This window comes from Mus caroli, unplaced genomic scaffold (genome assembly GCF_978045245.1).
Source record: "Mus caroli unplaced genomic scaffold, Mus_caroli_1 scaffold_20, whole genome shotgun sequence".
Lineage (NCBI taxonomy): Eukaryota > Metazoa > Chordata > Mammalia > Rodentia > Muridae > Mus > Mus caroli.
The window spans coordinates 143,648-170,697 of NW_028227275.1; the positions used below are offsets into that span (position 1 = coordinate 143,648).

Genomic DNA, 27,050 nt, shown 5'->3' on the forward strand with positions numbered 1-27,050 from the left:
ACGGGATTACGGGTGGTTATGAGCCACCATGTGGTTGCTGGGATTTGAACTCAGGACCTTCGGAAAAACAATCAGTGCTCTTATCCACTGAACCATCTCGCCAGTCCCCCATCTTATCTCTTAACTAGCCTGTTCTATGACAAGAGCTGTCCAGAGAAAAAAGAAGGCAAAGCCCAGCGATAATAACCGTCATTGCTCTCTGCTTTTTAACTTCTTTCTGAAGATATCTGTTGGGAGGCCATCTACAGGAAGTACATTAAACAGCATCTAACATAAACCTGACCAATCTATCCCCTTCTGTGCACAGCAAGTTCCCATTACTCACAGGCACAATAGTACTTTTGAAGGGAGGACACAGGAAGAAACGTGGGATCCACTTCTCCTGCTTGTCATAGGTCAGTCTATTTGTGGTCTGATGAAGCAAGATTTTTTTCTGTTCAAAGCAATAAAACATCTATTGCTGTGTGCTAAGAATCACACAGTGTATGTGAGAATTTTGCTCAGTGTTTTCTTTTTTTTTCTTAAAGATTTTATTTACTTTATATATGCTAGTATAGTCACTGTCTTCAGACATACCAGAAGAAGGCATCAGATCACATTACAGATGGTTGTGAGCCACTATGTGTTGCTGGGAATTGAACTCAGGACCTCTGAAAGAATAGTCAGTGCTCTTAACTTCCAAGCTGTCTCTCCAGCCCTTGCTCAGTCTTTTCAATATCTGCCCAGTAACTTGAGTTTAGATATAATTATGAATAGAATTCCTATGATGGCACAAGTAGTTTTATAAGGACAAGTGGAGGAACCTCATTATCACATTTGCTCTGTCTCTAGGTGATGCCCTCATCATGTTATGATGTAGCAAGAGGGCCCTGATCAGATACCATTGCTGTGTTCTTGAAATTCCCAGTCTCCAGAACCATGAACCCCAAAATTCTATTTTCTTTAAAAAAATTACCCAGGCTATGGCATGTGGTCATAATTACAGAAAACAAACTAAATATCTTTTATTTTAGTCAACTTGAGTATAGAAACTTTGAGGGATATAAATATAGATTTAAAGAATTTATTTAGGGCCAGTGAGATGTCTCAGTGGGTTCATGATCTAAGTTTTAGCCCCAGAATAGATATGGTGGAAGGAGAGAACTAACTTCTGAATTTTGTCCTCTTGTCTCTTCATGTACACTGTGGTATTCACATGTTTAAAAGTAGGTACATCCACCCACACAAGTTAATAAATATTTTAAAATTATTTTATTTTGTAATGCTTAACTCAACAATATTAATAAATATATTTACTTATTTAGCTACACTATGTCATAACGCACATGCAGCACTGTATTTATTCAATAGTATTAATTTTTCTTCTTTTGTTTCCAGTTTTATATTAACTTTTAATGTGACTATTGGCTATAGATATTTTTATAATTCCTACTGTCAATATTGAGCCTCTTACAAGCATTCTAGAGTCCATGACTTTTGGTTCTGACCTATTGAAGGGTTTGGTCATGCCAACTAGAAAACAAGTTTAAACTACAAGCTTCTATTGATTGGAAAATGATCTCAAATCAAGTCTCCTGTGATTGACTAGGAGAGATGATCTTTTTCATTGATCCTACCATAAGCTTCGGAATTTGAACAATTACCCCTTTCTTTTTTTTTTTTGTTTTTGTTTGTTTGTTTGTTTGTTTGTTTTTTTGTTGTTTTTTGAGACAGGGTTTCTCTGTATAGCCCTGGCTGTCCTGGAACTCACTCTGTAGACCAGGCTGGCCTCGAACTCAGAAATCCACCTGCCTCTGCCTCCCGAGTGCTGGGATTAAAGGCTTGCGCCACCACACCCGGCTTTACATCAGGATTCTTAATTCTTTTGCTTAGTTTACAGCCAAAACATGACTCAGTTGCAAATACTTACCTGATAATGACATACATTTTATCACTAGAATATATTTTATGCAGACAGGTACCATAAAATGCTGACATAAATCCATGAGCCTATGACTTTAATGAGGCTACCCATTTCTTAAGAGACACTCACTGAAACTCATTGGAATCTTTTCTTGGAATATGTTAACATTTCTAAACTAAAGCTCTTAGTTGTAATATTAAAAAGAATTTGAAAAGTATGGGTCTCTTTTTCCCTTGTCTTGAAGTCTGATGAATACAGACATCATTAGAACTTCGGTTCAAAAAATGTATTTACTACAACTTTCATGGAAGTAAAGACATCTTTTCTTCTTTTAAACATGGCAGCATGAGACATGCACAAGCAGCTTGACAAACTGTGAATGAAATATTAGTTATTAAATGGCTTCACAACTGTTTAAGTTTTGAAAGCAAGTGTTGCTTTACCCTATAATTATAGGATGGATTCCTTAAGAAACATTATCGAGGGCTAGAGAAATGGGTCAGGGGTTAGGAGCACTGACTTCCCTTCCAGAGGTCCTGAGTTCAAATCCCAGCAACCACATGGTGGATCACAACCATCTGTAATGGGATCCAATGCCCTCTTCTGGTGTGTCTGAAGACAGCTACAGTGTACTCATATGCATTAAATAAATAAATAAGGGCTGGTGAGATGGCTCAGTGGGTAAGAGCACCCGACTGCTCTTCCGAAGGTCCAGAGTTCAAATCCCAGCAACCACATGGTGGCTCACAACCATCTGTAACGAGATCTGGCGCCCTCTTCTGGAGTGTCTGAAGACAGCTACAGTGTACTTACATATAATAAATAAATCTTTTAAAAAAATAATAAATAAATCTTAAAATTTTTTCTTATAAAAATTATCAAACCTATTCTCAAAGCTATTTGGTGTCTAATAATGGACTTAGTGCAGTTCTTTTTGTTCAGAAACACTGTACCCCTGAACTTTAAAAAAAAAAAAAAACGGCACTAAAACTTTGCCATTGGTAAGCCACTGAGCTGATGTGCAGCAGGGCAGGGTAGAATATGATAGGGGTGAAAGGAATTTCCCCACTGCCCTCTGAAGGTTTGCTGGAATACAATGTCTAGGATAAATTAAATGGGAGAAAAGTGTGTGAATGCATTATTGTCCTTAAGTACAGCCCAACGTGATTCAGAAACTTTTTGGCCCCACTCTTTCTAGGAGAATTGAAGTACAGGAAATGTCAGAAAACAACATGCTGGGTTTTTATCGTCTTGTTGTTGAGCTTTTTTGTTTTGTTTTTATTATCAACCTTATACAAGTGAAGCTCCTCTTCCCACCCCACCCCCCATGCAAAACAAGAGGTTTATTTTCCAGAGCATTGAGACGAGTTAATAAGAAGGCGACCCCAAATGGCTATTACAGTTTTTATACTTTTTAGGGGCACAGGTTACACCAGCAAATTATAGCTCAAACTTATTGGCTAAGTATATTGACCTTTAAACCTACTGGCTAGCAAGCATGACAGGTATTTGAACTCTACCTGGGACTTTCCCGAGGGTCAGGTAACTATCAGTCATTTTTTTTCCACCTTCCCAAGGAGGAAGATGTGCTGGCTAACAATAGTGCTCCATAGTGTTTGTCATCTATTTCTTGCTTTTGTCCCCCAGCGTTGTCTCATACTTACCAGGTGAAAAATAGCTGCTGCAGTTTACCTAAATATCTTATTATCTTATTTCCTAAAATCTCTCTTTAATTGTTAATACCCTGGGCATCCTTCCACTTGAGGACCAGATTGAAAACTCTACTGCTATGTAAAGGCTATTCTAGGAGGAAGAAGGAAGTGCCTCCGGAGTACTGAGGGGAGTTCAAGCAAGGGCTGAAGTGGCAAGGTAGTGAGTGCAGGATCTATTGCTACAAAGGGAGGAGCAGGTGGCTGAGCAGCGGAAACTGGAGTAGTGGTTCCTCCCGCGGGGCTGGGTGGGAAGACAGGCAGGTAGGATATTGGAGGACAGGCACAAGTGCTACTGAAATGTACATCTCTGCACATCTGGAAAACCTTTTGCCCTGGACTGGAAGCCTGAGCTGGGAACTTCTAAGCTGTGTCTGTCAGCACACTCTTACCCTAAGGGAGGTGCTCAAGTCACACAAGACTCACTGGCCAATCAGAGGCTTCAGATGGACCTGCCAGTCAGAAAAGGAGGAGGATTCTTCCGGGTGTCAAGCAGCAAGTTCCGCTCTGAGACTGAGCAGTCTTGAAGGTTTCTGTGTGTTGTACTCTGAACTCTGCTACTAGGTACTGTGAGGGACGCTCTGAAGTCGCGACATGGTGAGCACAGGGTCACTGCCCACAATGGGGAAGAGCAGGCTGCTGAGCCTTGGGAGCTGTTGTGGTCTTCCCTGGGGCTGGGTGGGAAGTGTCAGCCAGATGCGGCTACCTGTCAGGTTCCTTGTAGTCATAGTCATTCCCTGGATCCGGTGGTAGCCACTGAATAACTTCACTATGGGAGCTGTGTCTGGGCAAAACATTTAGAGTTGGGACTTGTGTATAGAAACATCCTTGGCAGGATGCCAAACACGGAGAGCCCTAGTTTCCCTAGCGTCTTCTACATTTAATATTTAGATGTAAGATCCATTTGGAATTAAGTTTGTGGAGGTTGTAAAAGGCATCTCATGCATCGGGTACCAATCCAATATTAAGCTGTGATGTAGAAGAGTAGAATTGATGATGTAATGGATTTACCAATGCTTAGGAGATAGTAGAATTTACTTCAGGGAGAACTGCTTCTAAAACACTCCACAGATAAGTAGTGTGCTGATCAGACCTGTTAGAGATTAGGATGCTAGGATACACATGTTTATTCACGAATATTATCCAGAAATTTGGCTCTAGACCATAGCAAAGAAGACACCTCTTATTTACAACTAGCCACTAAGCCCATCCTCATATCAAAGAGCAGGCCTCTAGCAAGCTGCTCAAGGGGGCATTACATGGTCACAACCAACATTAAGGCCTGGTGTGCCATAAAGACCCAGTTTTCTTCTTGAGAAAACTATAGTTCTGCCACACAGGCAAGACTACACCAGGTGACAACCATTTGAAAGCAAAAAACACTGTTGTGTCAAGGGCTAGCCTAATCAAGCAAGGCTTTCCATGAGGCCCTCAGATATGGAGAAGGAAACCCAGGAACATGCTTTTCAGAGCCAGTAGCAGACTGAGGCCTGGACCTGGAGAGTTTTTCCTAAGGCCCTGATGTATTGACAATAAAATAGAGCTCCTCTAAAGCAAGGGATATGCTTGTGAGAACTGTTAGTGGTCTGGGGCTCTGGGAGGGGCTGCTTCACATCCTGAACCAACTCTTCCTACCATATGGGACTGTGATTATCAGTCCTAAATTCACTGTCAGTAATGTTCTTGAGATACCCTGTGTCCTGCTTTGGACCGCTGTTTATTAGACACCTTCTGAGTTTGTCCCATTGTATGATAGTTGCTGCTGATTTCATAGAAGTCTACCATTTTTTTCCATTTCCCTTGTTAGTAGTATACAAGATGCTATTCTTAAGAAGCTTACTTAGCATAAGACATAGTTTGTGTAAGACCTCCTATCCCTAGCTTTTATACTTTCTACCTTCTACTTTTCCTATCCTTTTCATCCTCAGGGATCTTCCACTTAGAACCTTGTTACTCAAGAATAATCTGCTGGTCGGTCAGTGGTGGTGCACACTTTTAATCCCAGCACTTGGGAGGCAGAGGCAGGCGAATTTCTGAGTGTGAGGCCAGCTTGGTCTACAGAGTGAGTTCCAGGACAGCCAGGGCTACACAGAGAAACCCTGGTATACTGGTATACTTAAATATGTTAGTATCTTTGCTGTGTAAATCTCCCATTTAAGTGGCTAGACTTGCAGACTCCAGTCCATATTTAAATTGTTCAAAACATAACCTGAGGCCTGAACCTAAAAGACACTTAAGGGTGACAGCAAATGTGGAATGTAAAATCTCTTCTCTGCTGCCTCCTCTTTGAACATTAGCCAGCACTGCATGCATCCTGTCATTAAAGACATTTTTCTTAACTAAACTTTTTTGTGTACAGTGATTTCTCCATGGGAAGACATGTTTATTCTAGGACAGCTTCATTTTCAGCCTTTTAGAAAAATATTTCTGAGATAAGCTATGTTGACTCAGGTCACATTGCTCCCCAGGGCAATGACCTTGCTTTCCTCTTGATTAAACTTCCCAAGTTCTTTACTTAAAAGGCTGTACCACAACAGAGTTTTTAAATTTCCCATTAGAGTGATGTATTGAACTGTCCATTGCAATAACAGGAAAAGGATTTGTTTGTGGAGCATGGCAGAACAGACCAGAATAGGAAGAACAGTTTACTGTATACACTGCAGGGTGAGACAGGACAGACAAGAGCTAGATCACACACTAAAGTTTAAGGTAGTCAGCTACAGAGATCACCATTATGAAGAAGGAACTGACTCAGGCAGGGTAAGTAAGTTTGTAATTTTCCAGCATCTAGTAATTCGTGCATGTGAATGAAAACAGACTAGATTGATGGGTATACAACTTACGAAGATTAGCTTGAGCCAATGAATATTGAATTTACAATTAAAAGATTGTACTATGCAGATATGTGAAATCCTCCTTGACACAGTTAAAAGTCAGTTCAGAAATCCGAGACAGATATCAGAAACTAACATTACACATAGGGAAAAGGTCAAAGAGTATCTCATTATTATCTTATTATCTTCCCTTCTACCAGGGAAGGGCCTGTTCTTTTTCAAAGTCATTATACCTATATGCATTTTAAATTATATTTATCTTTTGAAAAAGTCAATTATTGGTATTACTTTTTAAATTTCATTTTCTTTATGTACCACTGCTCTAATCTCTTATATGTTTTTATTTTCCAATGTTTCCCAGTCTTTAAGAATTTCATTCCCTTTTATGAAATTCTTGGGCAAATGGATGTATCTGGAGGATATCATCCTTAGTGAGGTAACCCAATCACAAAAGAAGTCCCTTGATATGCACTCACTGATAAGTGGATATTAGCCCAGAAACTTAGAATACCCAAGATACAATCTGCAAAACACAAGAAAATCAAGAAGAAGGAAGACCAAAGTGTGGATACTTCATTCCTCCTTAGAATAGGGAACAAAATACCATGGAAGGAGTTACAGAGACAAAGTTTGGAGCTAAGATGAAAGGATGGACCATCCAGAGACTACCCCACCTGGGAATCCATTCCATAATCAGCCACCAAACCCAGACACTATTGCATATGCCAGCAAGATTTTGCTGAAAGGACCCTGATATAGCTGTCTTGTGTGAGGCTATGCCAGTGCCTGGCAAACACAGAAGTGGATGCTCACAGTCAGCATTGGATGGAACACAGGGCCCCCAATGGAGGAGCTAGAGAAAGTACCCAAGGAGCTGAAGGGGTCTGCAACCCTCTAGGTAGAACAACAATATGAACTAACCAGTACCCCCAGAGCTCGTGTCTCTAGCTGCATATGTAGCAGAAGATGGCCTAGTCAGCCATCGTTGGGAGGAGAGGCCCCTTGGTCTTGCAAATTTTATATGCCCCAGTATGGGGGAATGCTGGGACTGGGAGGTGGGAGTGGGTGGGTGGGAGAGCGGGGCAGGGGGAGGGTATAGGGAACTTTCGGGATAGCATTTGAAATGTAAATGGGGAAAATATCTAATAAAAAAAAAAGGCAAAAGAACTTCATTCCTTGGCCAACCAATGACTGCCCCAAATTGAGACGCATCCCATGGGCAAGAACTGATCCCTAACACTGTTAATGATACTCTGTTATGCTTGCAGACAGGAGTCTAGTATAACTGCCCTGTGAGAGGTTCCACCCAGCAGCCAATGGGAAGAGATGCAGAGACCCACAGCCAAACATATGGAGCTTGGGAAGTCTTACAGAAGAGTTGAGGGAGGATTGAGGGACCCAAAGAGGACAGGGACTCCACAGGAAGACCAACAGAGTCAACTAACCTGGACTCTTGGGGGCCTCCAGAGACTGAACTATTCACCAAAGAATGAACCTAAGCCCCCTGCACATATGTAACAGAAGTGCAGCTTGGCCCAACAACTGGAGCAGAGAGTGGGGGTAAGGGGAGCTGTCCCTGAATCTGTTGCCTGCCTGTGGATCCTGTTCCCCTAACCAGGTTCAATAGGTGAGAGGGTGCACCTAGTGCTGCCATGAGTTGATGTGCAGGGTGGAGAGGGCGGGGATAGGGGGAGGGGATAGTGAGTGAAGGGATGAGGAGGGAGGAATAGGGCGGGAATTTGCATGAGGGGGTACTGGGATGAGAGGAACTGATATTGGGATGTAAAGTGAATTAAAAAAAAACCATCTTGACCAATGACATATGAGATCTACTCAGCCGTCATTTTTAAGATGGGTTCTATTGATTTTGTACTTAGACTGAAAAAAGAATTCTGTCATCTAATATGCAAGGAAAGAGTGTTCCTATAGAAATGTTGCAGATTTTTTGGCTTTCTAGCAACTCATTAAAAGTCAGAGGTTTTATTGGCTCATGAAAAAAAAATGACAATAACATGTAATATGCTAAAAAGGAAGTTTTATTTCTTTTTCTCAAGGGCTTTCATATTTATTTCTGTTTAAAGCAACATCTCCTGAAGCTCAGCCATTCCTTATGGTACGTAGTTAAGACTTACTTTGAACACATCTAATCTGGCCTCTGTTACTCTGTGCCTGGAAGATAGTTTTACAACTCCTTTCATGCTGGCCCTGACTGGCCAGTGCAAAAGAAAAGAGATTAGTGAATGAGTGTCTTCCAACCTTCCTGAATTTTGGGGGGAATTATAAATAAAGAGTGCCTTAAGTAAGAATTGAGTACACTGATCAACTTTGAAGCTGATGTAGTCACAGCACAGAAAGGGCTGGGAGGAAGTAAAATGGGAGCTTTCCTGCTTTGACAATAGTTGGCATTAGCAACAAATAGTCAGGTAATCAATTTTAGAAGATCAGTAAAAAGTACAACCTGGCCATTTTTGGGAGGTCACAGACCGAGGCAATCAAGAATCTGGATGAGGAACTTCTCTTCTCTTTCATACACATAAGCATACACATAAAAATGGGGATAGACTTGTTTTCTAAAGTGCTTGACTTACAAAGCAGATGATGCAAAACAAGCTGTTAGATAGATAGTACAAATATACACTTTCTTTAAAAGTCTGTTTTCTTGTATTTAGTTTTTAAAATTTTGCATTTCCTCACACCGGTGCAGATATCCAAGCATCAATCATAGGAAACAAAATGTTTTCTAAGTGACTATAATAGACATCCTTTCCTTTCCTTTCCTTTCCTTTCCTTTCCTTTCCTTTCCTTTCCTTTCCTTTCCTTTCCTTTCCTTTCTTTTCTTTTTTTGATTCAATAAAGTTTTATTTTCCCAAATGTACAGCTGATTGAACCTGTTCATGCATCTTCACCAGCAGCTGGGGCATCTCCAGCCTTTTTGTTTCTGCTGAAGCCAGCTTGATAAGTCCTTTACTAAGTAGCTCCTGAAGGGCTGCCCTGGCCAAGGAACTGCGAACCTTCAGTCTCTTGGAGACCACAGCTGGAGTAATAAGCTTATAGTTGAGAACTTCCTTACAGAGTTTGTCGTATGTAGCTTTGTCAAACAGGACAAGATTGTTCAACTTGTCCCAAACTTTGCCTTTGGACCACTTCTTCTTTTTGGCCTTGCCACCAGATTTATTTACTGGGTCTTTGACTTTGTTTTGGCCAACTTTCTGTTATCTTTCTTCTTGTCATCTTTAGGTGGCATGGTGAAGCTCAGAGAGTAGTGTGGACCACTGCAGCCTCACTAAGATATTGGAAAAAAGAAAGGACATCCTTTCCTTTATCATAAAAGAATGAGATACTTTTAGTGGTCAAAATTATTTTCTCCATTGAAAACATTTGTATGCTTTAAATGAATCTCTCCAATCGCATAGCCCTCCATCCCCAGTCCATTTTCTATTACTGGCAAAGGAGTGAACCAGAGTGCATGGGGTGAGTGCTGGCCAGTGATTTCTTTGATTTTGATTTTGACTATAATCCTGCAGTTCTTGTTTAAAGGACAGTGTTATATTTATAGGTCTGTCTTTGTGTTTACTTTATCAGTGGTGCCATCTATGTTGTGTGATTTTTATTAATTATAATTTAATTATATTGTTGTGTCTCTGGAAAATGATACGGCACTGATTTTTGTCTTCTGAAAGTTTTATATTATGCTATGAGTTCCTTGCATTTTTGTTAGTTTGGGGACTTTCTGTGGAGAAACAATTTTAATTTTCTCTTCTTGATCCTAAAGACTTGCCTCTTCTCATTTCTTGGAAACTGTGACTTCTGGTTGTTACAATCATTAATGTTTGGGTTTTTGCTACTGAAGTTATTGATATGGTTAAGACATTGGATTTGGGTTTTTTAAATTTCCTCATATATTATTGTCTGTGCGTCCTAAGTAGCTTCAGTTGTCAGCATTTTAGATCCTACAGTCATCTGAGGGAGTCTTACTTGAGGGCATGTCCTTATCAAAATGGCTGGATGCTGTGTCAGTGAGGGATTGTGTTAAGTGATGATTGATGTAGGAAGGCTTTTCTACTGAGGGTGGCAGGATCCTTAAGCCAGTGGGCCTGGGCTGGATAAGAAAGCTAGCTGAGCATGAGACAGTGACCAAGCAAGAGGGCAATCCAGGAAACAGTGTTTGTCCGAGTTTTTTTCCTTCATTTTTTGGTATGAGTTTCTATCCTAAGCTCTCAAAACGATCTGACAAAACTATCCAAAAAAAAAAAAACAGAAACAAAAAAACAAAACAAAACAAAACAAAAACAAAAACCTGTTCATTGCTTGAGATGGGTTTGGTTAGAGGATTTAATCACAGCAGCACAGTAGCAAGTTAGAGAAAATGGAAGGCAAAAAGTGATTTTGCTGCTGAGCAGAACCTAAAAATGTTCTTGTTGGGTGAAATGTGGAAAACACAAGGACTTCAGATGGCAAAAGGCATGTACACACATAACTTAATTGGCTATCCTATAGTACCTGGCAGATCACTGTGTTGATAGTAATGCAGACAGAAGAAATCAAAGTCATAGGATTTCAGTTGAAAGTAGACTCCATAATAAATTCAGCCAGAGGTCATTTGTGTGGTATTTTGGCCCAAAGTCTTTCTTATTCTGGCTATGTCCTGAGGATCTGAATAAGGCAGAATTAAAAAATAATGGGCTTCTTTCTCTCTTTCTCTTTCTTTCTTTCTTTCTTTCTTTCTTTCTTTCTTTCTTTCTTTCTTCCTTCCTTCCTTCCTTCCTTCCTTCCTTCCTTCCTTCCTTCCTTCCTTCCTCTCTCTCTCTCTCTCTTTCTTTCTTTCTTTTTTTAATTTTTAATATTTTTTATTACATATTTTCCTCAATTACATTTCCAATGCTATCCCAAAAGTCCCCCATAGCGCCCCCCACTTCCCTACCCATCCATTCCCATTCTTTTGGCCCTGGCATTCCCCTATATTGGGGCATATAAAGTTTGCAAGTCCAATGGGCCTCTCTTTCCATTGATGGCCGACTAGGCCATCTTTCGATACATCTTTCTTTCTTTCTTTCTTTCTTTCTTTCTTTCTTTCTTTCTTTCTTTCTTTCTTTCTTAAGATTTATTTATTTATTATAGGTAAGTACACTGTAGCTGTCTTCAGACACTCCAGAAGAGGGCATCAGATATCATTACAGATGGTTGTGAGCCACCATGTGGTTGCTGGGATTTGAACTCAGGACCTTTGGAAGAGCTGTCAGTGCCCTTAACCGATGAGCCATCTCTCCAGCCCCAGTGGGCTGATTTCTTAGATTGAATCTGTTGGATAGTTATGACTCATTGAGGAGTACAGTGAAAAAAAGCAACAAGTTGGACAGAAATAAATGCAAAGTCTATGGCTTATAGAGAAAAACAGCACTGGGAAGTTTCAGATGGCAGCCAAATGTTGAAACAGAGGCAGGACTCATCAAGGAAATTAGCACCATTAAAGAGAAAGACCTTGCTCTGGATTCGAGGCCTAAGCCCCAAGGGTAACACTCAAAGTGATTCCTAGTCCCAGGAAGGAACTTCATATAAAACCTGGTGCAACTGTGGTCTAAGCATGTGGGTTCCATCTCAATTTAGAAGTGAAACTTGACAGTATCAACCATATTTTGCTGGTACTAGAAGCAAGAAAGATACAAAAATTTAAATTATTCCTCTATGGTTGCAGTTTAGCACTGTTCCAGCCATCTATGTTTGGCAAAGTCAGAGCCCCAGTGAGGAAACTGAGAGTTCACTGTATGAAGCTGTGAGGATGAAGCCCAAGTTGCATTTTGAGACCACAAGATGTTAAGATACCTAAGCTATGAGAAATCTGCCATGAGGAGATGCATATAGGGGGTGGAAGTAACCAAACTGAGAGATGTCTGAGAAGTTGCAGGGTTAGGGCATTCTAAAATCCTTTGAAACTGAAGCCTCATGTATCTGAGACAAAAGCACAGAATTTGGTGCTTGCCCTGTTGGGTTTCTTGTCTTGATACAATCTTCCATCACTGTGGACACATTTCACTCTATTGGAATTGAAAAGGGTATTCTGTGTCATTGTATGTTGGAAAGATGTAATTTGCTTTCTGATTTCTTGATTTCTGATCAAGAGATTGCCTCGAGTGTCAAAAGAGTCTCTGGGCATTTGAACGGCATGTGTACAGGCTGTTGTAGACTATTAGGATTATTGGGATGACTATGAGCCTATAGTGAGCAGGTTTCAACGTGTAGTTGAAATTGAATTAAAAAGCTCCTAGATCAGATGATGTCCTTGAATACTTGTATCTCCTTTGTGGCTCTTTTGGGGAGCTTATGGAAGCTTTTATAAGAGGAACCTTTCTAAATTCCTTATTGGAGATGGGCTATGAGTGTCTATAGATTCAACCCATTTTCTTTTTTTTGTGTGTTGTGGTTCAAACTGATTAGTTAGCTTCCTTCTTGTGCTGTCATGCCCTCACCATTATATTTTCTATCCCTAAATTACATAAGATACAGTAGAAGCAATTGCTATTCAATGCTAGGCTATTTTGCTACCCTAACATTTTTATATCCTTATTTTTATTGTTTTTGTTTTTTGATTTTGAAGACAAAGTTTCTCTATGTAGTCTTGGATGTGTCCTAAAAGTAGGTATGTAGACCAGGCAAGACTTGAACTTAGATATTCACCTGTCTCTAGCTCCAGAATGCTGGGATTAGGTGTGGGCCAACATGCCTGATTAGCTGATGGGCTTGGAAGGCATGCAAGTAAATTTTCTGGAGATGGCCCACCATTTTGCATGACTTGAGGTAGGTGAGCTCTGAGAATACAGTCCTTAGAAACTTCATCCCAGGATTGCTTCTTGCAGCTGATATGCCTTTCTGTCACTATTACATAGCCTTATGATTCCTGAGCATCAGCCTACCCTATCCCTGCAGATCAACATGAAGATGTACTTTCATGAATTAATGCTGTTTAGATGAATTAATAATTTTATAGAATTCCTGATCTGATTGAAATAATTTTAAGAAGAAAATTTAAGGAGATGGTTTTAGTTGTTTTGACAGAAAGATGTAATAAAATTAGAATCAAGAATAGAATGTAAAAAAAAAAAAAAAAGAATAGAATGTGCCCACTTCCTATAGAATAGTAAGTAAAGGCTACATAATCGGAAATACAATGAGCATTCAGTTACACTAGGAGGAGAAATAAGCTTGGGACAAATTTGTGATCAAGGAAAAACATTCATTCTAAGTCAGGTCCAAGGATGAGGCCACAGATGTGCACTATGATAAAACAAGGCCATGTGAAATTGTTGCTTTGAACTTATGATGAGCTTATAAAATGAAACACTGTTTTGAACTTACTATCAGCATCCTTCTGTAACTCCCATTTTGTGTAACATTTTATCTATGAGGTAATTTTCTAAAGACCTTTTGTCTAAGAAGGTATAAAAAGGCCAGAGAAAAGAAATAAGATGATGGCTTGGGGGTTCTTCCCCATCCATCCAAATGTATGTGTGTGGCATTTGGGGCTCAGCCCTAACCAGCAAATTATATATCTGTGTGTCTGTTTGTCTAATGTATGTACATTCATGCATATATATGTGTATATGTAAGTATGCATAAACACTTGTGGAATTGATGAGATAGGTTGTTGGGCTCAGCTAGTGTGTATATGTGTATGAGTGTGTGTGTCTGTGTGTGTTGTCTATGTAAAATGATTTTCTTTTCTTTTCTCTCTGGTTCACAGAGTTAACAAGTTCTAAGCCTCTCCCCTGGCCACCAGAGATCATCAGTCTTTGACCTTCAAATGACCCTGTGTCCTGCCCAGTACCATTCCCCCAAAGGTCTCCTCTAAAGGCCAGGGCAGGTCCCTAGCACAGTAAAGACCTTTGAGTTCTTTCTATCTTTTTTGTTTGTTTGAATAATTTTTGCAGGGGAATCAGAGTCTTAATATGTACCTCTTGCTAACTTGAACTGGTAGCATAGACCAGGATGGCATCCAACTTAATTAGGTATGCCTGCCTCTGCCTCCTGAGTATTGGGATTAAAGTCAGGAGCAAACACACCTAGCTTGCCCATCATTTTTGTTGTTAGTGGTTGTTTATACAATTTCTCTGATGTGTGCTCAATACTTTTGATCTGTTTGCTTCTCTCTCTCTCTTTCTCTCTCTATCTTTCTCTCTGTTTCTCTCTCTCTGTGTCTGTCTCTGTCTCTCTCTGTCTCTCTGTCTCTGTCTCTTTCTCTCTCTCTCTCTCCCTCCCTCTCTCTCTCTCTCTCTCTCTCTCTCTCTCTCTCTCTCTCTCTCTCTCTGTGTTAATTGGCATTTCATCTGCAAGGCTACATCCTATTCAAAAGGCACAGAGATGAACCTCATTATTCAGTTTCCCTATGAAATGACTTGATTAATATATTAGAACTTCTGTGCCAGGATATAAGTGGAGGAAGCACTAGAATTATATGAATATATTGTCAATGAAGCATATATTTAGTGTTGTTGGTATCATGCTTTCTGTTGTACACATGTATGGGATATTTTAGGATGCAGTGACCTACGATGAAGTGCATGTGAACTTCACTCAGGAAGAGTGGGCTTTGCTGGATCATTCCCAGAAAAGTCTCTACAGAGATGTGATGCTGGAGACTTACAAGAACCTGACTGCTATAGGTAAGACTGTGAATTTTCTTTCCCTTTTTAAAATAAGGGAACAAATGTTTCTTTGTTATTGATGATCTTCTGTAATTTCAAGTGATAATCAGGAAGAGCTGGGTATGGTGACGCACACCTTTAATCCCAGCACTTGGGAGGCAGAGGCAGGTGAATTTCTGAGTTTGAGGCTAGCCTGGTCTACAGAGTAAGTTCCAGGACAGCCAGGGCTACACAGAGAAACCCTGTCTCGAAAAGAGAGAGAGAAAGAGAGAGAGAGAGAGAGAGAGAGAGAGAGAGAGAGAGAGAGAGAGAGAGAGAGAGAGAGAGAACGAATCAGGAAGAAAGAAAAGAAAAATCGGCCATAGTTCTAAGGTTCACTGATTATAGTAATTTGAATTTTGCCTAATTTCCAATAATATATCATACATTTTCTGGTACTATATTTTAGGCTACAATTGGGACGACCATAATATTGAAGAACATTGTCAAAGTTCCAGAAGACATGGAAGGTAATTTTCATGTGCAAGCTGATATAAATAATGCATCTGAAAAAATGTTAATGTGTCCTGGAAGTTTTAAAGAAAAGCAACAGTGTTAAAAAGCACTGTTTCAAGAATAGCACAACTAATTTAAACTATCTCCGACTAGCTTACAAATAAATGAGGCTCGGACTATGGTTATTTTATTTGGCTTTGACAATTACTGAGGTGCCTAACCCCTGCTCTTGTGTCTAAGCTGCTGGCCTGGCTGCCTCCCCAGCTGTGTTCCCCAGATACCTGCTGGTTCTCCTGGCATGTGCTCATGGTCTCTCTCCCCTCATGGATGCTTTCTTCTCTTTACTCGTTCTTCCTCCTTTTCATCTCTCCTCCCCCAACCAGGTCACTCCAAACCCACCTACCTCTAATCCATCTAGTAGTTGGCTGTAGCCAGTTTTATTTAACTAATAGTTTTAAATCAGGGAATAAAGTTTGCACAACAAAAGCTTATAAATGTGTGAAATCACTCATAGGCCTAGACCTTCATGTATAGAATTTAGCATTACAATACGTAGCAGTGGACCAAACCTCAATAATTCCCTTTTTTGTCTAAATAAAAAGGCTCCTTTTTGAGCTGAAGGGGTCTGTAGCCCTATAAGAGGAACAGCAATATGAACTAACCAGTACCCCCTGAGCTCGTGTCTCTAGCTCCATATGTAGCAGAAGATGGCCTAATCGGCCATCATTGGGAGGAGAGGTCCTTGGTCTCGCAAAGATTATATGCCCCAATACAGGGGAATACCAGGGCCAGGAAACAGGAGTGGGTAGGTTGGAGAGCAGGGTATAAGGGTATAAGGGACTTTTGGGATAGCCTTTGAATTGTAAATGAAGAATATATCTAATAAAGAAATTGGAAAAAAAAGGCTCCTTTTTAAATAATAATGAACAACACACCCTAGGAACAATTATGAAATTGAATTAAGTAAAAGTAACATTTTAAAAATCTTGTCTGTTTGTATTTGGCATTTTAGGAGAAAGTATTTTATTACCTATTTTATCCTGGTGAGTCTAGAGTTTTATATGTAAATCAATTTTTATCCTAACTTGTATAACTCTCCTAAAATTACCTTTGTGGACCTAGAACATACCTTTATATCTTAAACAATTTAAGTTTACAGTAATGCTATGACTATTTAATTTTTAACCCCATTAGAGATTTGAGAAGGAATAAACATTATTTGAGTATGCGGAAGTGTTAGAAACATGGATTTTAAAGATTATAGGAATGACAGAGATAGCTTACTGCTTGGACAGTCCCCAATATTTTTTATAATATTTATAAAATATTGCTCTTTCTTGGCAGAGTATAGCAGTCAACTATCTTGTACCCATGTGTCCTTTTTGGACAGATAATGTTAGGGCATTTCTTGCCCAGTGGCTAGCTTGCCACAATTGAAGCAACTCCACACAGAGGTATTGATGTTCATTATCTTTTTTGAAGTGTATATTGTCAGGAGCAGACATGTCTCATAATTAAAAGATCTTTTGATAATGAAATAATGTTAAATGTCATATTTTGTGGATCTCTGATGCTTTTGTAGACCAGTTATTTATTTATAGCATATTTGAATAAGCAAAGAATGCCTGTCTCCAGCTACCTATTATCTGTACAGTCCAGGATATTTATTTTTGTGATAATCTAGACTAGTATCTAATACAACTCTGTGTTTGATTGACTGACTGTTAACTTACATTATTTAATTATCCTAAACAGTTTGTAATAACAACCTTTGAAAGGACTGGGATTAAACCTTATATTTTTAAATGAGTTGTATGGGTACAATGCCTTTCTAAAAATAACTACTCTTAAATTTTGTATCAATATATAAAGATTTATAACAATGAAAACCTTAAATCTGTATATATAAAATATACCAAATTTTGTACCAATGTAACAAAATATAACCTTATTTTTTGTATTAACATATAAAAATTTTTTAATCAATGTAAGATTATGGCTATTAAAATGTCTTTTGGTTTGTGAGTAGTTTTAATAATCTATCCCTATTTAATTTTTCATAATATTTTTATCCCTTTTTCTTTTCAACCCCCTCCCCCTTACCTAGGAAAGTAAGAAACATATAAATAACCAAGTCTAAGCTCCCTATTTTGTTTCCCTTTCCAAAAGCACAATTATTTGTAATCATCTCCTAAAATAACAACAAATCTATAATTTATAAAATGACTGAAACCATCCACCCCAACTTAAGAGATTAGAACTATGGGCTTTTTATAATTGTTTTTTGTTGATTTGGGGTGAATAATTTTTTGTTTGAGTGACCAAAAGGGAGTTGAAAAATGGTTAAGTGAAAATAAAGCTAGCTGGCAAGGTGGACACACGTCTCACCATCTCAACATCCCCAAGGATGAATTTTGTCAGGACTGACCACTTGGTCTTTTATTTTGTAATATACAAACCTTACAACCAATGTTTAGTTTAATAAAGGTATTTGTATGAAATGTGAAAAGTGTACAGATTAGTTAAAGATTAATTTTTTGTTTTTTGTTTGAGTAGGTGAAAACAACTTTTTATGAATTAGTTCAATCAATAGCCAAATTGTAATTAACATTTTACTTATGCCATATGAAAGAATGGCATAATGAATTTTGAGAACTCTGTAGCCAACAAGATTTATAGGCTATGTATAGCTGAAGTGTTATGGCTGATCCTTATTATTTTAGAAGGAGTCTAAAGCCTTTTATATTGTTGCTGTTGTTTGTTTGTTTGTCAACAAAAATATAGAGCCTGTCTTAGTCAGGGTTTCTATTCCTGTATAAAACACCATGACGAAGAAGCAAATTGGGGAGGAAAGGGTTTATTTTACACTTTCCACATTGCTGTTTATCGCCAAAGGAAGTCAGGACTGGAACTCAAGCAGGTCAGGAAGCAGGAGCTGATGCATAGGCCACGGAGGGATGTTACTTATTGACTTGCTTCCCCTGCCTTGCTTAGCTTATAGAAAGCAAGGACTACCAGCCCAAAAAGGCATCACCCACAAAGGGCCCTACCCCCTTGATCACTAATTGAGAAAATGCCTTACAGCTGGATCTCATGGAGGCATTTCTGCAAGGGAGGCTCCTTTCTCTATGGTAACTCCAACTTGTGTCAAGTTAACACACAAAACCAGCCAGTCAGAACCTCTTTCCCAAAATAGCATCCCTTTGGTCCAGTAACCTAAAGTCATCAAAAGAATAGATGATATAGCTTCTTTTTTTATTTAGGTCTGTTCTCCTTTGACCTCTGTCATAAAGGATTTGTAATATCATTATAACCACTTAATTTATAACCACTTTATTTTGATAATTAAAACAATTTAAAAACTATTATTATTATTTATTGAGATAGGGGTTTTGTTTTTTGTTTTTGTTTTTGTTTTTTTGGATGTAGCCTGAACTCACCTGGATTTGTTTGTAGATTAAGTTAGCCTGACTCACAAGATATCTAACTATTCTTGCTTTTATCTCATAAACATTGAGATCGAAGACCTGGATTTATTTATTTATCCATGTATGCTTAAAAGCATTTATATTAATTTTGTTTATTTCTCTATTCTTTAAAGATTAATAATTTTTCTATTGATAGTCCGGAGTTATTACTGTGTTTTATTTGGGCTGCTCTTAACTCTAATTGACCAGTCCTCAGGGCTACATTTTTATGACTCCCCTTACCCATGGAGGCTTCTCTTCCATTCACCTTCAACCCCTCATGGTTCTCCTTCGACCCCCCCAAGCCAAGGAACACTAAATCCTTGGGTCTACATGTGGACATTATTGTGTCTGGGAAAGCAAATCTTGAGGAATCAGTATTAGTATCAGAATACAAGTAGCATCAGGCCAACTCTAATAGCAAAAAGGTTAAGATTTCTGCCCAGCTCATGTGCTGTTTAAAAGGCTTGTTGGGAATAGTAAAAGTTATGTGTCTTTTATCCATGAGTTGAATGATCAAGGTAAGATAGAAACCCCAGATTGAGATTAAAAATTTCTGCAACAATCAAATTCTCACAGAACTATGTACCTCATTGTCAGATATCTGATGTATTTGCAAGGCATTCCTCAAAGAAAGAAGGAAAAAAAATGCCTTAACAGAAGCATAACCCTAGTAGAGCTATGCTGTATAACTTCCAATTTGTTTAGTCTCCTACCATTTAGATATTGCAAAAGGAATAGACACTGAATAGGTGATAGGTATATGTCCACAACCTTCTAATAAGCAAATAGTCCATAGTAAAGCTAGAATTTCTCATATACATGTAGTAACATTGCTAAGTTTGATGAGAGGGGCAATGTATGTGAGTCAAGAATATTATGAGGAAACCTTACTACCATACCACATGCCTATGAAGATTAAAAAGTCAAACTACATGAATGCATTGTTACTCTTTAAATTAAGTTATCATATGTCACAATGGATACAAGCCATGTGAGCATAGGGCTATTGACAGAAGTAAGGTAAAAAAGTAAAAAAAAAAAAAAAAAAAAAAAAGCCGGGTGTGGTGGCACACGCCTTTAATCCCAGCACTCGGGAGACAGAAGCAGGAGGGTTTCTGAGTTTGAGGCCAGCCTGGTCTACAGAGTGAGTTCCAGGACAGCCAGGGCTACACAGAGAAACCCTGTCTCGAAAAACAAAACAAAACAAAACAAAACAAAAAAAGAAAGAAAGAAAGAAGGTACCTCTCTTTCTCCCAGAACAATTAGAAGATATGTAGTAGTATCCAATATGAGTAGACTTTCTGAATGTGATACAAGTTTGCAATTAATTGGTTTTTGTTAAGGCCTAGGTGGGTGGTTAGTCTGACATTTTTCATATATTTCAGAATATAACTCTGTGCTCTTGGAAGCCAATCACAAGAGAAGTCAGTTAGAACTGCTTTGTATAAGCTTGGACCCAAACCAATCTCAGCAACATTTTCTGCACCTGTGTATAAGCATTTATGGTATTTGCCTTTATAAGCTGCACCTGGGATGGACCCCAACATAAGAGAAACACCTGCATCTGTTATAAAACTTTCATTTTGAGTAGGTGTTGAATAACGTTTAAGATCCCAAGACCTCCGTAGAAACTGAGATCCTACTTGGTAGAAAGAGACATGTATGTGTGTAACTGACCTCCTAGTTGGCAAGTTAAGACATGAATGTTAGACAAGATAAGTCCCATCCTGGTTGACAAGTTGAGACATGAATATTAGACAAGGTAAGTCTCCTAGCATAGTTGAATCCCCCAAACAACAGGAGCAGGATAAATGTATAACAAAGACATGTGGCTCATAAGGAAATCCCTTATACCTAAGTCTTGACTGGAATACCTTGGCACAGATGTTTATAGATCTCAGGCTTAAAAAGCCCTGTAGGATCTTAACTCAATATCACGGTTCAGCTCCCAAGTCTGACCTGTGGCTCTGATCAATCAGTCCTGGGGTGCATACTCAATAAATTATCCCTATCTGACTGAGGTCAGTGGTCCTGTGGTTTGGGAGGCAACTCATGGACCCCACCAGTTTTCCAACTTTACTGGGGATATCTATAAACTCACACTGCAGAAAATTCCTATAGGTGTTACGAATGTAGAAATTCTGCTTGTCCTAGTTCACTTTGCAAATGTGGTACGACTTACTATAGGAAAAAATATGAATGCAATCAATGTGTTAAAGCTCTGAGCTCTTCCAGTTCTCTTCAAATGTGTGGAAAATTTTATATTAAAAAATGCTATAAATGTGAGCCATGTAAATGCTATTTCTAGGTATCTTCATTATAGTTATCGTCAAAAATGTAAAACAACTCATAATGAAGGAGAACGCCACGATAAAACCTTAAGATCCGATTCTTCTTTATGATTAGATAAAATTGTAAAATTTATTCATACATGTAAAATGATTGATCAGTGTAATGAATATGGTAAAGCTTTCACATGTGCCAATTATCTTCACAGGCATGAAACAAGTCATCCTGGAGAGAAACCCTCTCAATATACTCATTGTGGTAAAGCTTTTGTGTATCAGAGTCATCCCCAAAGGCATGAAAGAATTCATACTGGAGAGAAACCCTATGGATGTAACCATTGTGGTAAAGCCTTTGCACATCACAGTAATCTTCAAAGGCATGAAAGAATTCATACAGGAGAGAAACCCTATGAATGTAATCAATGTGGTAAAGCTTTTGTAACTCACAGTGACCTCCAAATACATAAAAGAACACATACTGGAGAGAAACCTTATGAGTGTAATCAGTGTGGTAAAGCCTTTGCATATCACAGTAATCTTCAAAGGCATGAAAGAATTCATACAGGAGAGAAACCTTATGAGTGTAATCAATGTGGTAAAGCCTTTGCATATCACAGTAATCTTCAAAGGCATGAAAGAATTCATACAGGAGAGAAACCTTATGAATGTAATAAATGTGGTAAAGCCTTTGCATGGCACAGTCATCTTCAAAGGCATGAGATAATTCATACAGGAGAGAAACCTTATGAGTGTAATCAATGTGGTAAAGCCTTTGCACATGATAGTAATCTCCACATACATAAAAGAAAGCATGCTGGAGAGAAACCTTATGAATGTAATCAATGTGGTAAAGCCTTTCCATGTCACAATCTTCTTCAAATACATAAAAGAACACATACTGGAGAGAAACCCTATGAGTGTAATCAATGTGGTAAAACCTTTGCATATCACAGTTATCTTCAAATGCATGAAAGAATTCATACAGGAGAGAAACCTTATGAATGTAACCATTGTGGTAAAGCCTTTTCACAGCACAGTAGTCTCCGCGTACATAGAAGAACACATACTGGAGAGAAACCTTATGAATGTAACCAATGTGGTGAAGCCTTTGTATATCACAGTCATCTTCAAATACATAAAACAACGCATACTGGAGAGAAACCCTTTCAATGTAACCAATGTGGTAAAGCCTTTGTTTATAACAATCATCTCTTAGTACATAAAAGAATACATACTGGAGAGAAACCCTATGAATGTAACCATTGTGGTAAAGCCTTTTCACAACTCAGTGGTCTCCGTGTACATAAAAGAACCCATACAGGAGAGAAACCCTATAAATGTAATGAATGTGGTAAAGCCTTTGCACGTAACAGTCATCTTCAAAGGCATAAAAGAATTCATACAGGAGAGAAACCTCATGAATGTAATCAATGTGGTAAAGCCTTTGCACGTCACAGTACTCTACAAGTACATAAAAGAAAACATGCTGGAGAGAAACCTTATGAATGTAATCAATGTGGTAAAGCCTTTCCTTCTCATAACCTTCTTCATATACATAAAAGAACGCATACTGGAGAGAAACCCTATGAGTGTAATCAATGTGGTAAAACCTTTGCATATCACAGTCATCTTCAAGTGCATGGAAGAATTCATACAGGAGAGAAACCTTATAAATGTAATCAATGTGGTAAAGCCTTTGCATGTCACAGGAATCTCCGAGTACATAAAAGAAAACATACTGGAGAGAAACCCTATGAATTTAACCATTATAGTAAAGCCTTTTCACAACACAGTAGTCTTCAAGTACATAAAAGAACACATATTGGAGAGAAATCCTATGAATTATAAGCAATGTGGTAAAGCCTTTGCACACCACAGTCATCTTCAAAGGCATGAAAGAAATCATACTGAAAGGAAACCCTGTGAGTGTATTTAATATGGTGAAGCCTTTGTACATCATCATGAAAGAATTTGTGCTGGAGAGAAACCTTATGAATATATTTAGTATGGTGAAGCCTTTGCACACTATTATAGTCTTCATCATTATTAAAGTATTCATACTGCTTAGAAATTTTATGAATGTAAACAATGTGGTAAAGCCTTTGTGTTATTGGGTTTACTGAGATCCAGCACAACTCAAACTCAGGCCAGTGGAAATGACAAGAATTTATTGTAATCGAGCTGCTATTGATTGGGGCCACAGAAAATATTTGGTAGCTGAACAGCATGAAGCAGAGAATGGGAACTAGAAGTGGTGTATATCCATACCCATAAACACTCAAGTCACTCCAAGTGACATATTTTCTCCAGCAGGCCAGCATTTTCTAAATCTCCCCAAATACTACCAACTGAAAAGGATTGACTTTTCTGACTTCAAGCTTACATGCTGGCTGTTACATGAGCCAATTCATGATGAAGAAAAACTCTAGGTAAGCCTCAACACCTGAGTTATAGGAATGAATGCTTACATGAGAAAAACTTTTGTGAATAAAAAATTATTTGTTTAACAATTTGTTTTTAAAATGTGATATCAGTGTGTCTTTGTGATGTGTGTGTGTGTGTGTGTGTGTGTCTGTATGTGTATGCATATGCATGCTTGTTCCAAAAATATTAGACCCTTAGGTCTTGTAGCAGGAATTACAGGCAGTTGTAAAGAAAAACAAAAAACAAAAAAATAACAAAAACAACTGACCTTGATCCTAGGAATGAACATGTCTTCACTGAACATTCATGTGTCTAGCCTTGTAAATAAAGCCTGTATATATCATCTTGATGTCAGGATTTAGAAATTCAGACAATAGAAAAACACTATTTATGTGAATGATTTAAAAAAAAACAACCTTTAAACATCATAGTTGTCTTCAGTTTCTAGGAAAAATAAATCTTGTCTCAGCCTTGAAGGAAGGATATTATAGAAGGATATTAAGAAGGACTACTGGGACAATTGATGCTGGTTAGCTGGAGCTAAGAAATTAGCAGTGATTAAGAAGAGAACAGAATCACTGAGGTGAAATCTGGGAAGTATTTTCTAAGAGTACAAAGAAGCTGTGTTTCAGAAATAGCTAAGGTTGTACCTTGTGTTGCAGTCGGACTTGGTAATGTGTAAGAATCACCCAGGTGGTATTAGTTTTGAAGGCATGAAGGGGACAAGGAGAGCAGCTGATGCTTGGCACTCTGAGAGGCTGCAAGGTCTGGCATGGTTGCAGAGGGAAGGTATGACATGATTTCCATCCCTGGAGCAGAGCCAGCAGGATGTGGGTCATCTTGAGTGCTGATGGTGGCCATAGTCATAAAACTTGTTTGTATAATAATGTACATATTTTACTTCATGTTCCTTTTTCAGGAGAATGTTCTCTCTGCCAAGGTCAGTGACTACATGATAATTAGAAATGGCATGATTCCAGGGAGCAAAAATGTCTCTGGTGATCCTCATCAATATGGTGATGCTGTGACCTTCAGGACCCCTTAAGACTGTGGGAAAGAACTCTGAAAACATGAGTTCAACAGACGTTCAAGAATATATAAGTCAGTGTAAGAGCTGTCCTTTACAGTATTTCTCAACTATGCAAAATATAAAGATGCAATATAAATTGTATGAGGGGCTTCACAAACCTGAAAGAACAGAAATAGCTGCACTAATGAATGAGCTCTGTCAGAAAGATACTAAAGAAGAAGACAATGATTTGGTCAATAGACAAACAAAAACAAAAACAAAACAAAGCAAAAAACCCTGGATCACAAAAGAGAAAGGAATAGTTAAAAATAAGGATCAGATAATAGTGGAAAATGGTTGTCTCCTCCACAGAAGATATCAACAACTAAATTTGATCCCGATATTTTACTTCCTAAGGGAGGTAGTTATATGTGCAATCCAAATAGAGGTTGGGGACAGACAAAAGTCTGGTGTCAAGAAAAAAAGATGATGGCTTGATAATATTTCTACTGTTGGGCATCACTTAATAATAAGCCTTGGAGTTGCTGAGATAAAGAAGAAAAAAAATCCAAAGATTAAAAGAATATATTGAGGTAGCTAAGAATTATAAAAATGAGCTTCAATGCTGCTTATATCAGCATAAGCAAGAGCTCTCTAAATTGGAAAAAATAAAAAGCATGATACTTAAAGTTAACTTTTTCACACAAAACAGCCTCTATGTCTAGACTTCTCAACCACATGCACTGTGTCCAATGAACCATATAGGACTTGCTAGTTAAAAAAAAAATGTACTTGCTGTCTGGTTCATTTGCTTTGAATATGTTCTATATTTCAGTTTCTATTTCTAAGAGTCAAGGGAATAAGGTCATAAAATACTGATTTATGGAATGATCAAAAGAGAACCTGGGTTAAATGATTAAACAGTTACTAAGGAAGTAGCTTATGCAAATAAGAAAGTGGCCCTGGTTTGCAAGAGCTATTTCAAGCAGATTAGAGTTGTCTTTGGTCTGCAAGAGAGCTATCTTGAGCAGATTGCAGAGCTGTCAGCTGGCATCCATCACTGTCTCCAAGTTATTCTTCCACTGTTCCCATTCACCTCCTCTCTCCTGCTGAGGCTGGACCTCAGCAAGAGGCCAGGGAAGACCACTGGTGAAGGTGCAGTTGACAGCACAAGACTGAAGGGGTCATGCAAAGAAGTTCTTGGTATTGTGAAGAGAGCCTACGAGAGGCTATTGGTGAAGCCTAGTTGCAGCAGAAGGCACCAGCATATCGGAGATGCTAGTACCATGGGATGACCACCAAGAACAGCAGCAGTGGAATGAATCTACCTAAACCTGGAGTTCCACAACAGGACAGAGTTGGAGAAATGACCCAAGCCCTTTGGAGGAGCCCTGAAAACCATGTGTAGATCCCAGACACTGGAACAAGAAGCTATAAAGTTAACATTGCCATTGATACCCCTAGATGTTAAAGCTGTGGGAGCCATGGGATACCTGCCATGGAAAGTTGCTAGCAGGGAGTGGAACCAGCCCTTGAGAAAGAAATTTGTTGCAGTCAACAAAGCTGAAAGGAGTGGATATCAGATATGGAGGTGCAGTTCAGAATTAGCCCAGTTGGTTTTCTGTCTTGCTTTGATCCAATATTTCCTCACTATGACATTTTGGAATGGTAGTGCATATCCTGTGCCATGATATATAGGAAATATGTGATCTGCCTTTTGGTTTTATGAGGTATTACAGTTAGGAGATTGCAAGAGTCTCAAGAGAGACTTTGAAGTTTGGATTTTTTTTCCACATTGTTGAGAGCACTGTAGACTATGGGTACTTTTGAAGTTGGACTAAATGTATTTTGCATTATCCTATGTTTACTTCTGGCCCCCACGCATGTGTTTGAACAAGCATATGGGGATGAGGGAGTAGAATGTGGTGGTTTGAATATGTTTGGCTCATGGGAAGTGGCACTATTAGTAGGTGTGACCTTGTTGGAGTAAGTGTGGCCATGTTGGAGGAAATGCATCACTGTGGGCACAGGCTTTGAAACTCCACCCAGTGTGGAAAGTCTCTTCCTGGTTACCTTCAGATCAAGATATAGAATCCTTGGCTCCTCTAGCCCTATGTCTGCCTACACATGTCCATGCTTCTTGCTATGATGATAATGGACTCAACCTCTGAAACTGTAAGGCAGCCCTAATTAAATTTGTTGTCTTTTGTAAGAGTTGCTTTGGTCATAGTGTCTCTTCAAGCAATGGAAACCCTAAGACACTGTATATATGGTAAATCCAT

At 38.7% G+C, this 27,050-nt stretch overlaps 1 protein-coding gene and 1 pseudogene across 1 annotated transcript; one reads left to right on the forward strand and one right to left on the reverse strand.

The window, feature by feature from the left end:
• Nucleotides 1-4,085: 4,085 nt before the first annotated feature.
• LOC110285683 (uncharacterized) lies at nt 4,086-23,845 on the forward strand. Its single transcript, XM_021152020.3, has 4 exons — nt 4,086-4,209; nt 14,974-15,100; nt 15,531-15,591; nt 21,545-23,845. The coding sequence occupies exons 1-4, from the start codon at nt 4,207-4,209 to the stop codon at nt 23,181-23,183; spliced, it is 1,830 nt and encodes a 609-aa protein (XP_021007679.2). The 5' UTR covers nt 4,086-4,206; the 3' UTR covers nt 23,184-23,845.
• Nucleotides 9,339-9,690, reverse strand: LOC110285685 (small ribosomal subunit protein eS25 pseudogene; annotated as a pseudogene).
• Nucleotides 23,846-27,050: the final 3,205 nt, after the last annotated feature.

Excerpts from the sequence above, each read along its gene's own strand:
- LOC110285683 (XM_021152020.3), top strand. Across the intron at positions 15,101-15,530 it reads CAAGAACCTGACTGCTATAG|GCTACAATTGGGACGACCAT; the intron begins GTAAGACTGTGA and ends ACTATATTTTAG. Across the intron at positions 15,592-21,544 it reads AGTTCCAGAAGACATGGAAG|GCATGAAACAAGTCATCCTG; the intron begins GTAATTTTCATG and ends TTATCTTCACAG.